This window comes from Pezoporus flaviventris, unplaced genomic scaffold (genome assembly GCF_033815535.1).
Source record: "Pezoporus flaviventris isolate CSIRO_AGI_PZ_B2104156 unplaced genomic scaffold, CSIRO_AGI_Pfla_v1 ptg000001l, whole genome shotgun sequence".
NCBI classification, from domain to species: domain Eukaryota; kingdom Metazoa; phylum Chordata; class Aves; order Psittaciformes; family Psittacidae; genus Pezoporus; species Pezoporus flaviventris.
The window spans coordinates 44,444,510-44,456,922 of NW_026892549.1; the positions used below are offsets into that span (position 1 = coordinate 44,444,510).

Sequence of the window (12,413 nt, forward strand, 5' to 3'; positions counted from 1 at the left end):
ACAACTGTAGAGATACTGAGTGACTTGCCTGGGACATAAAGGAAGTCAGTGTTAAAGCCGGGAACTGACCAAACAGACCTCCTAACTCATGGCTTCAGTGTTGTGCTTCAGCCACGAGGCTGTCCTTCCTCCGTTTCTGCTGACCCTTCATTAATATGCTTTTCTGTTAAAGCTGAAAAGCTGACTACTTGGCAGCTGAGAATTTACCCTTCCTCTTGCCCCTGTACAATAGCAGCTTTTCAGGCCGAATCTGCACAAAAGAAACATTTTGTTCTTCCTCTGCTCATCAGAAGAGCAGAGCAGCAGCTATACTAAAAGCATGAGGGTCTGATCCTAGTTCACATTGTATTGAGGACAAAGCTTCCAGAGGTATCAATATATGTGGTGTTACACTGATGCTATGGGAAGAGTGCTGCTAGCAAGCTGCCACTGAGTAAATTAGTGCAAAATGATGATTAAAAAAAAGCGCCAAGCCTTCCTAAAATGAAGGTACATGTTGTTATTTGGTGTTGGCCCTCCAGACTAATGCTGTGGCTGGAGCCAGCTCCAGTTCCAGGGGACACCCCTGGGGCAACAACTCAGGGTGACACTGCTGCCTCTGGAGCGAGATCCAGTCACCGGAGGGATGGAACACCTCTCATCAGAAAAGGCTGAGAGAGTTGTGGTTGTTCAAGCTGGGGAAGACTGGGGAGACTTTTATTGTGGCCTTAAAGTTCTTAAAAGGGACCTGTAAGAAAGATGGGAGAGACTTTTTAGCAGGACTTGTGACAGGATGAGGGGTGATGGTTTCAAACTAAAAGAGGCTGGACCTGAGGAAGAAATTCTTTACAATGAGGCTTGGTAAAACCCTGGCACAGGTTGCCCAGAGAGGTGGTGGATGCCCCATCCCTGGAGACATTCAAGGCCAAGCTGGATGTGGTTCTGAGCAACCTGATGTAGCTGAGGATGCTCATTGCAAGGGGATTGCGCTCAGGGACCGCTGAAGGTCCCTTCCAACCCAAACTACTCTATGATTCTGTAGTTCCGGGGACCGGGCCGAGCCCCGCACCTGATCTTAAAAACAAACCAGACCCCTAAGAAAACTGCACAACAAGGCAGGGATCGCCTCTGCTTTGTACAAGCCGCTCGAGGTGAAGGAGAACCGCCCTTGCACACGCTGCAGCCGATCCGCCACCGGACCATCCCAGTTATCACCCGCGTCCCTCCGCCGGGCCGGAAGTGGGCGCTCTGCGGGACGGAGGGGAAGGTTGGGGGGGGGGGGAGGTGTTCGGTGGGAGGCGGGCGCATGCGCAAGAGGTGTCTGCCGGCCGCGTCCCGTCCACCGCCGCGGTGGGGGTCTGGCGCGCGCGCGCGCGCTTCCTGCCCGCGGCGCGAGGCCGGGCTCGGGTGGCGAGTAACGCCGTGGGGTGGGAGGGGGGAAAGGGTACAGCGCGGAGCGAAGGGAGGCGAGGAGGACGGACCGAGAGACGGACGGACCGGGTGAGAGGATGTGAAGATGGCGGAGCTGCAGATGCTGCTGGAGGAAGAGATCCCGGGGGGGCGCCGGGCCCTGTTCGACAGCTACACGAACCTGGAGCGGGTGGCCGAGTATTGCGAGACCAACTACATCCAGGTGCGGCGGGCGGGGCGCGCGCGGCATAACGGTCGCCGTCCCCGCCTAACGGTCACTGGTGCTGAGGTGGCCCCGGTTGGCGAGGCGGTGGTCATGGAGCAGCCCCACGAGGGCTGGGCAGGGTCGTGTCCTCCTCTCTACCCCGGTGTTGGCGGTGGGGCCGACTCCGGGGTCGGCGGAGCGGAGTCGTGCCACCCCTGTCCCCTTCGCGATGAGAGGGCGACGGGTGGGTGGCACTGACTGCTGCAGCCTGGGGACTGGAGAGCTGGTTCACCTCCAGCATAAACTACCCCGGTGTGACGAGGCGTTTAGATATGTAATTGATTTCTAAATTCCTTCCACTTTGTGAGCGTGTTGAATATTTATTTCGGATGGTGTCGTCTGTTGTTGCTGCTTTTCGTTCCTTTCCCACCTTCTGCTCTCCTTTGCTGGCAGCACGGAGATGGTGTGATAAACTGAGGAGGTACTGGTCTCGTGTAAATACAGCTTTTTTTGCTTGTTAATTTAGAACACAATGCTATGTGTTTTAATTGGGATATACCTGTCAGTTTATATTTCCTTTCCCAAGCAGGGTTGGGGTATTTGATAGGAAGGGCAGCTACCAAGTTGTAGGTGCAGGATGAAAGCATGATGTAGTAGAGATGATACAGAATTAGGGAGAAGGAGATTACGCCCAAGTTGCAACCGCAGTGAGTGATTTGTGTTCTGACCACTCTGAAGCCAGGTTGATGTTAGGACTTTGGGTTTTTTCTTTCTTTCTCTTTTTACTAGGAAGAGAAAAAAAATATTGTCAGCTTATGTTCATAGCAATTGTAGGGCCAAATGAAAGAGTTCCCCCCCAAAAAAGACCCCCTGAGAAGGGTCTGAATGTGTAGGAAACAGAAGAGAGGGACATGGGTTTGTGGTGTCTTGTGTGAAGGGAAGATACAAAGCGCCCCAGTCCTGGTTTTGCTTTCAGTCTCCTAAGTGGAAAATGCTTGTGTGTTTCCAGAAGACAAGTAGGGATGAGATCTTGTGATGAGGTTATGTCAGTGAAGATGGGAGAGAATGTTGAACCAGTGACAGAATATTTAAAATGCCCCTCTAAAAACAGCTCTGTTTCTTTTGAATTGTTTGATGACCAACTGCCCTCTAGAGAGAAGACTTTGCATATTTTGGGTCATTACAAAACATGTCAATTACAGGAAATTAGAGGTGTATCTTATTATGTAATAACTTGTCCTGTGTTGAAGTAGTGTGGCTTACATTCTTGAAGAGAAATATATTGAAATGCTTTCTTACAGCCATAACTTGACATACATGTATTTAGATTTATGCTTTTATGAAAACTGGAAAACTGATATTTTCTGAAATAGGGAAGAGGAGTCTTGAAAGGCAGAACCAAATAGGAAGAAGCAGATGTAGTTTGAGTTGGCTTTTTTTTTTTTTGTCCTTTTTCTGACCATTTTTCCTTTTCTTTGTATAAACCCGTTTATAAAATCAGTGTTGAACAGCTCGCTTTTATTGTTTTAACTAAAACTACAGAGGAGGACTCCATGCGGTTTTGTGCAAATAGAGAATGAAAAAAGGTGGTTATTGCTGCAGACAGCATACAGTCTGTAAGGACTGTATGGAGATGGATACAGACAGATGGTGAGTGAACGAAAAGAATGAGGCACTCTTGGTCAGCCTGATGGATTCTGGCCACTTCACAGCAATTCCCTGACTGTTGGCCATTTATCCAAGCATCGCGACAACAGAGAGCTTTAAGGGGGAGGTGAGAATGAAAGAACAAAACTGTATTGTGAGTGTTGACTGCAAGGTGCAGTATGGGTCACAGCATGGACATGTTTAAATTTTAAACAAGTGGTGAATGAAGGGCAGCAGGAAGGCGATAGGCTCCAGTCTTTGGAATTGGCTGAGAGACCACAGAGTGGGATTTTTGTACAGATGAGGTCCAGCGTGAGGGGATTCTGCATTTAGTGATGCGAGTGTCCTAGCAGCAAATCTGTTGGTGAACCCCCCTCGCCTTAATGGTGCCAGAGCTGCATAAACTCTTGCACAGGATCTGTATACAAAGCTGTATATGGGACTATAACTGTTGATTAGTTGGATACTGGTGATTTTGATTATAATAATGGTTATAATCCCAAAGCTCTTATGTCCAATTAAATCCAAATTACATTCAAAATAGTAGCCTTGGATTTTATGGTGAAGATGGGCATGTGATTTCTTAGACGCATATGGAAGAGTAGTTGTCCAGAAAGTCATGTAGTGAAGATGGGATAATTCTACTGTAATCCTTTAGTGTTTTGTTGTTGACAGGAAGTTTTGTTGTGGTTATTCTTCAGATCTCCTGGAGGCTCAGAAAGTGACTGAGACCTGAATATAATCTGCAGGATGGTAGGCAGTGTGGTGATGGGACCATTGATGTAGGTGCTACACTGGGCTGTACTTGTCTGTAGACAAGCCACTCCCTTTTCTATGTCAGTTGGTGCTTTGAGATTTTTTTTGTCAAGTACAAAAATGGTTGCAAAAGTCAGTGGAGGCATAGGTCAGTTGAAGTTCAGTGCTAAGGTGAATGTATTTTTCTCTTCCTTCCCCCCCTTAGCAATATCATAGCAGCTTCAAAATAATCAAACCTGATCTCCTACATGTGGAAGTTGCTTGTAGTTTATAGTAGTAGAAGTTGTGTCAACTGCAACTCATTTGACTTCTGCTTAAGAAGTGGAAAATTAGTTCTTTAAATTTTTGGCAGTGTTTATGCAAATTATAATTGATACTTAGCTCAATCACTGTAGCAACAGGGAATGTTACATAAATTGTTATTCTTCCCTTGAGTCTGTGATACAATAAGTGTTTCGGAGCACTTCAGCTTAAAATTTTGTGGAACATTGTAGGAAATAGAGCAAATATTCAGTAAGTGATCCTGCAGTAATGAAAGTAAAAAAGCTACTGTTTGGACAAAAAAAGTTTTTTCATTAATTTTTCTTTATCAATGGTTGTTCTTTTTAAATTTTCCCACTGGGTAAGTCGGTTTCTCAGCCCTCTAGTCAATCAGTTACCTGGTAGAGGTGATCTGCTTTTCAAGAGATACTATTCCATTAAATAGGAAAATAAATGGATAGGAGAAAATTTAAGTATAATTTTGAATACCATAGCAATTAGTTTAGTAATTTTTCTGATTCTACTTTATACAGAATTACAGCTTTTAAAGATAATGTGTAAGTTGCTCACTTTAATCTGCTTGTGTTACTACAGAAATCAAATAACTTTTCTTGCCCAGAAGGGCTTCTTCTTCAATAACTTGGAGAAATCATGGAGTTATTTCTATGTCATACTTCAGCTTCTTAAAGAGAAGAGGAAGATAAGTGTTTTTATCTAGGAGGATGTTTTTGTGGTATCTGACACAATGTCAGTCATGGGTTAAATTTTATTCTGCCTATTCAATGCTTTATGTACTAATGCTGTGTTCTCTGTTACCAAGTTCAGTCTCAGTCTAAACTCTGCAACAGAGTAATTCTCTGGAATATATTATCTGAGTCAAGACCAGGTTGGGCGAGGCCTTGGGTGATATGATTTGGGGTAAGGTGTCCCTGCCCACGGCAGGGGGGTTGGAACTAGATGATCTTAAGGTCCTTTCCAACCCTAACTATTCTATGATTCTATGATTATCTGATGTATCTGATACTATAAGAAAACCTATTTGCAGTCTGCATTAATGTATCTGGGTACTTCATAAAAAGCAGAGAACTAGTTATGCTGGACAATATGCTGTGTTTAAAGTTTTCATATTCCTGCATTGTTTTTGTTCATCAGTATCCTGAAGAAAATCTTAATTTATGATGGTGTAACAAGACCAAGCAATTATGCAAATTACTGGTATACTAACATAAATTCCAAACATTGTCTTGACCTGTCCAGTTTCTTTGAGGCTGTCCTGTGTAAGTCTATTCTAGAATAATCTTCTATTTGCTCCTCGTGATCCTTGCTTTTTTAAAAAAATCAGCTTGTCATTTTGCACAGTGCATGGGGCTTTCTCGGGTAACTGAATGCTTGTGTCTGTTAACTCTTTGTTAAAAACATCAGAAAAAATTACCAGATGGAGGCATTTCAGCCAGGAAGTATCTAGCAAGAACAGATTTGGGTGAGGGAAGTCCTGTCACCAAAGTTAGCATGCAGAATTGAGTGAAAGGCCAATCCTCTGTGCCTTGCTCAGCTTTCAGAAGGGGTGTAGGATTTCCATGTACTGTGTTATCTAGATTCTTCTAAAAGAATTTCTTAGCTCTCTATTTACTAGCTTTTCAAGATTATTATACTTTACTTGTCAGCTCTAGAGACTGAAAGGGGAGCGTGAGCTTCTGATTTTCCTCTCTTCATAGTCTTCGGGTTGCCATGACTGTATTGCTTTTTATACACAGAAACAGCCTTCTGTTGTTTGTGAGGGGAAGGATGGGAGTGGATTTTTATTGCTGTTCTTAATAGTCCCTCCTTCTGGTTATTAGAAGTACCTGCTTTCAGCTCCTGCAGATAGCTTTCTTTTACATAGACATAAAGGTGAAAACTATTTGTTTCTCAGTAATTTTACTACAGTCTGTAGACAGATGAGTTTCATAGTTCTTTTCCACATATCTGTTAATCTTACTTAGACCAAGTAGCTGTAGATTTGGAAGCATCTATCTTCCAGTAGGTTGAACAAGAGAATAAGGTTGAATAAGAGAAGAATGCTAGAATTAGCATACCAGTTTTAAATTGCAGAAATGGCAGTCCTTTATAAATAGTAACTTGGTGGTTAGATCTTTAGTAATAATCTCTATTCTCTTCTCTGAAGATGTGTATCACCTTAACAAAGGCAACTCAGATTTGTAAAATATATTTAACCATCAGAAATGTAACTATCAGAAGAGTTATTTTCAACCTTTCTGCTGCTTAAGCTTGTTTCTTTTATAATTCAGCTTTGGTGAAGAGGTGATAAGAGGATTGATGGGTGGAACACTTGTTCATCAGACATGAAAGCAGATATTGATTAGCTCCAGTGAATGTTAGACCAACAATTCAGGAAGATGCTGACAAGTTGAAACTCTTTAAAAATACTAGGAAACTAGTAGTGGTAATGGATACATAGAATCATAGAAGTCATTAAGATACGTGGACAATATGCTATAGTATCTTACTCCTAAGTGCAGTGAATTAATACGTAGGTATATCTGGCCTGCCAGGCTATTGTAGGATGTCAGAAAACGTGTGATTTTAAATTGTAGTAGTATGCTGCGGTTGGTTAACCCTGACTGTCTGCGAGGTGCCTACCACTCTCAGTCCTCAATAGAACAACAGGAGAAAGTAAGGAAAAACTTATGGGTTAAGGACAGGGACATCACACACTGATGACCGCCATTGGCAAAACCAACTCGATTTGTGGAATATTAATTTAATTTATTGCCAATTAGAAATAGAGTAGGATAGTGAGAAACCAAAACTAAAACTACCTTCCTCCCCAGCCCTCCATTTTTCGCAAGCTCAACACCCCTTCATTCCCAACTCTTCTAACTCCTCCCAAGTGGTGCAGGGGGATAGAGAATGGGGCTTGCAGTCAGTTTGTAGCACACTGTCTGTGCCTCTCCTTCCTTCTCACACCTTTCCCTGTCGTGAATGTGGGTTCCCCCTAATGGGACAGTCCTTCACAAAGTGCTCCAACATGGGTCCTTCCCACAGGCTGCAGCTCTTAAAGAGCTGCTCCAGTGTAAGCTCTTCCCAGTGGGGAACAGACTGCTCCAGTCTGGGTCTTCCATGGGCCATAATTCCTGCTGGAGAACCTGTTCCTGCATGGATTTCTCTCCATAGTCTGCATCATTTGCCAGGAGCCTGCTCTGATGTGGGCTTTCAATGGGCTGTAGCTTCTTTCAGAGCATACCCACCTGCTGGAGCATGTGATCTGTTCCACAGTGGTCCTTTGTTGGCTGCAGGTGGATGACCTCTGCCACCATGATGTTCTCCATGGGCTGCAGGGGTATCTCTGTCCAGGGTCTGGAAACATGTCTTGCCCCTTCTCTGACCTTGGTGTCTGCAGGGTTGTTTCCCTCACGTTTTTCTTATTGCTCTCTCACAGCTGCTTTGCAGTGTTTTTTTTCCCTTTCTTAAATAAGCTATCACAGAGGCACCACCAGCATCACTGCCTGACACAGCTTTGGCTGGTAGCGGGTCTGTTTTGGAGCTGGCTTAGCCTGTTATGAGGGCAGCTCCTGAACTCTTCCCACAGAGGCTAACCCACTACCAAAACCTTGCCATGTGTCTGAAGGGGCATTACTTCAGTGCGCTCTGCATTGACGTTTACTGTTGGTAAGGTTGGCAGAAACTGTTGCTTGAAGGAGAGAGTTAGCCTCCCTTGCATTAACAGCATATATAAAAATAAAAATCTGCAGAAGTGACACCAAATATTTTCAATATGTATGACAAATACAGGAAAAAAGTACTTGAAAGTATGTTGCTTATGTGTCTTTGATTCTAATTTTCTGAAATTAATTTCCATGGTAGTAGTTCAGTCTATATATGCCCATCAGAGTTGTAACTATATTAAATGGTTGCACCAATTGTTAGCGCATGTCTCTTTCTACTCAAGGTTTACGGTGAGCTTGTTGTTAGGTTGGTAAGTTTAGTGATAATGTGAGTATAGGACTATCTTGTCTGTTTCCTTTCAAGTGAGTGAGTATAGCTGGCCAAGTTGGTGAAGTATTTATCACTCAACCAGTCTACTTTTCCTTTGCATTAACTGTGCTGTGTTTTGCCAGGAAAGCTAATTTAATGCATTTATAGTGTTATAAGTTCAACCTGGAGTGAACGGAAGAGTGAGATTGATTCTATATTGAGTGGATGTGGAAATAGCATAAGCCATTTTATTGGTGGTAATGGGACTTGCTGATGGTAATACTGTATTGTATAAGTGCAAAAATACAACCTGTAAATTTGCAAGTAGCTAATACAAAGTATTGTGACCATAACTGTTAGTTACAGGTGGTATTTTAATTGTTCTCTTCTATAGTTTGTTTTTGGATTGTGGTTACTGAATTACATTGCTCAAGAATTGTAATTCCAAGTAGCAAGCTTCTGCATCCTACAGTTAATAAGTTCTCTAAAATTTATTGTCTGTTGCTCATGTTCTACTTGCATTTGCATCATTAATCTTTGTGGTTTAGTGCTGTAGGTTTTAAGGCAGGAAGTGGTTTACCACTGTGGTGCACCATGTAAGAAAAGTGCTTCTCCAGTCAGTGCTTTAAGCAAGTGATATCTTACTCTGTTATGTTCAATGCAATATTTTATTGATAAATGTATTTAAGTACCATGTTTTTTGAAAGCTTTCGGTAGAGTCTACATCTAGATTCTGCTGGCCCATTTATCTTGGATTTTCTTTTCAAATATTGTGTTTTCATGCTTAAATGTGCACCTGAAATTAGCCTCTTGCTTAGTAATCTAAGTTTTGTAAATTTTGTTGGATACCTCTACCTGGAACCTTAGACATTGGGCTATTCATACTTTATGAAGCAAAACTGCATTTCAGTAGATGAAGCATGTAATCACAGCACGCTGAATTTAGATGCATTTCTTCTTTTCAGGGTTCTTGCAGGTTAGGTTGGCAATTTTTTCTTGAAGTGAAATTTTTTTGACTAATATGTTCTTGCAAATGAACTGTGCCTTTTTCAGTGAGAAATGTTAATTTTCTGGCTCCCAGGTGCAATGAGCAAGTTGCTCTGTCAAATTTATAGTGATACGCTCTGAACTATGGACTCCACTTTTCCTGCAGCTTATTTCCCAGTAGATGTCATTGTAATATCTATTCTTAATGGTCTTTCAGTTTGAAATGTAAGTGCTTGTTTTATTGTTATTTGCTTAGTGTTACTGTAGTGAAGTTGTTTTATGCTCAGTTAATTGTTAGAAAGCAGATATTAATTTCTGTTAGTCTTTTTGATAAAAGACTAGGCTAAATCTTGTAAGAATTTTTGTGAGATTTTGTTTAGTGTTAATATAAAGAGGTTCACTGGTTTCAAGGAAGGAGAAGAAAGTGATTTAAATTTGGATTTTAGTGAAGGAAATCTTTCTATCATAGTTACATGGAATAAGAATTAAGAATTTTTGCTTTGTGCCTTATGAGAGGAAGGTTTGAAAAATTTATTTACTTTCTTGTCAGTGTTAAAGTTTCATGGGTGGGATTAAAGGCTTTAGAAGACTGCCCCAGTCTTTTCAGCAGTGAAGGGCAGATAGCAATTTTCTCTTTGTCCAGTGTGTTACCAGCTGGGTGGCTCTGGCAGTGGCTCTAAATTTTGTGCTTGGTGTGGGAATATTAAGAAGCATTCTGATTGAGATTTATGAAGGGCCAGGTTGGACAGGGCCTTGGGTGGCATGGTTTGGTGGGAGGTGTCCCTGCCCATGGCAGGGGGGTTGGAGCTGGATGATCTTGAGGTCTTTTCCAGCCCTAGCTATTCTATGATTCTATTCTATGAAGGCCTGCCTTGACAAGATTGAATGGACTGCTTGCTGGACTATCCTGAATAAGACTTCCTTTTTTTTTTTTTTTTATATTGGAAAACTTGTATTTAAGATTATGTGCATAAATTATTCCTCATACCCACCTAGAAATGTTTGGAACATAAGGTGTCTAGAAATTAAAGCAATGCCTATCAAAATATGCAAATATTAGGCTTTGCTGCTGTTTAGGTGCAAGATTGCTGAGCTTGTCTACCATCTTTCTGCTTATATTCTAATTATGTCCTTGTCCTGGGTCTGTTCCTTATGTGATCATTTGTGAGCCCGCTCAGTTAGCTAAACCAACAGAAAACTGACTAGGACAAGAAAAGCATCATTGCTTTGCTCAGTGATGGTGGAAGTGTGAAGTGATGGAGGAGGTGGGAATGAAGTAGGGAAAGAGTGGGACCATCCCTCATGAGGGCACTAAGCTGTTAGATGGACTGTTTTAAGGTAAGAGAGAAGTTCTTCAAGATATCAGGTTATTTCAAGCTTTTTGCAGCAGGAGTGCTGCTCTTTGGGCCCGAAGGTTAGGTTAGTAGTGAAAATGTCAGGTGTTGTTTCTGCCCCTTAGTGGAAACTTGTTAAACATGAAAGGGTCATGACAGATAACCTTTAGGTAATATGTGACTTTTGAAAGCAGAATTGCTGCTTGTCTGTCTGTAAAGCCTGTCTCAGAACAGTCAAAGTCTGTTCTCGGTATTGCTGTTCTTAGCAGATGGGGATATATAAACATAACTGAAATCGTATTTTTGAATATGATTTCTTCTCAAAGAGAAGATTTTAGTCTGTTTAACAAACAAAATATACAAAGCCATTTATTAGTGAGTAGTTTAGTGTGAATTCAAAGTGAACTAATTTGTCTTGATTTGCTTTAATAATAATCATTATACAGTATGTGTTTGTAGAATGCAAATTCTCAAAGTGATTTTGAATTATGTCCTTTTAAATATTGTTTGAGAGGTGTTGGGTGTTGCAGAGTTTGTAATTCACTGTAATTTTTTTGTTTGCTAGGTGGCAAGTTTGTAAATTGGCATGAGAAGTGGTGCTAGTTTATCGCTTTATATGTGAGGCAGAATGTTTATTGCAGACTGCAGAACTTTGTCTACCTACTTTCTTTTTGGGTAAAAACCACTGGTCTGCTGCCACTTGTGGGGAATGTAAATATGTTAAATATCCCAAATTAAATGGCTGTTTGGGATCAGTTAGCATTAGTTTTATCTGTCTGGAGTGCAAGGGGTGGGAGGATGAGCACAAAGTATTTAGCCAAAGGGAGAAAAAAAATCCCTTTTATGTAATAGAATATCATGCTATTATGGAAAATTTACAGTAATTTTCAGTATTTATAAATATATCTAAAAGGAGAAGTTGCCAATCTCTTATTCCCCACACTGCTAACAGCAAAATAAGAGGCTGAGATGGATGATGGATGTCAGAGAGATTAAAAAATGCCTGAAACCTCGAAAAAGGGGCTGTTGTTTTTGGCAGAGAAATAATAAATTTTAAGAATATGCAAATGATGTTGTGAAGAATATGAGCTGTGTACACTGGTTTTCCACTTTTCTTGAGTAAAGTACAGGAGTACTAAGTTTAGTTTGATAGGTAATGTTACTTAATCTGTGGAATTATTGTTATGAGTTAGCGTTTAGGATTTTATGGCCTTCTAAAAAAGGCTAAATATTTTAAATAAATAATGAAAATATATGCAGTTTTAATTTCTCTTTCATGTGGTTTTCCCCTGCGTGTTTATTCTGAACTTGTTCATGATTGCATTTTATGCCCATTAAATGAAATGTTTTATATTGTCCACTGTAATCCATTTCACTGGGCTATTGGGGATACTGCTTCTGTTTAATACCATATTTTTGGTATCCTGAATAACATATATCCTGTATCCTCTGAAATGATTATTGCACAGATTGGTGTTGGTTTGGCATTCCAAAGAGAGGGAATTAATGTGTCAATTAGCTCATGTTAGTTAAGCAAGATCTATATAAATTCATGGGAAAGATTGAAGATTTTTATATAGTGGAGTGTATATGTGAAATAGTGAAATTAGTTGGTTTTTCCCACCATGGCTAATAACTAGAGAACTGGGAGTGAACAGAGTTGTAGAGACGCATAAAACTGTGACATTACATTTATTTGTTACTTTGATAAACCAGTGTGAAGTGTTTTCTGATATACTTCTCAGTTTTCTCATTTCATTCAGGTGCTGGTGATCTTGGAAATCATCTTCAAAGATTTAGGCTTGTTTGTGTTTGTGCCCTTAGGGAAATGATGCCCATGGAGTAATTCCCTTTTAGAA

General features: G+C 41.2%; 1 protein-coding gene across 19 annotated transcripts in view; it reads left to right on the top strand.

Annotated features, from left to right (window-relative positions):
* The first annotated feature begins 1,361 nt into the window (after positions 1-1,361).
* ABI2 (abl interactor 2) overlaps positions 1,362-12,413 on the top strand; it is a 66,657-nt gene continuing 55,605 nt past the window's right edge. For 6 of the 19 annotated variants that reach the window (XM_061455179.1, XM_061455205.1, XM_061455191.1 and 3 more), the window contains exon 1: positions 1,368-1,612. In XM_061455179.1, the coding sequence (XP_061311163.1) occupies positions 1,496-1,612 (117 nt within the window). In that variant the 5' untranslated portion in view covers positions 1,368-1,495. Of the gene's footprint in view, positions 1,613-1,909; positions 1,929-12,413 lie in introns of those variants that run through there. The other 13 variants (XM_061455156.1, XM_061455238.1, XM_061455173.1 and 10 more) reach the window with 8 other exon arrangements.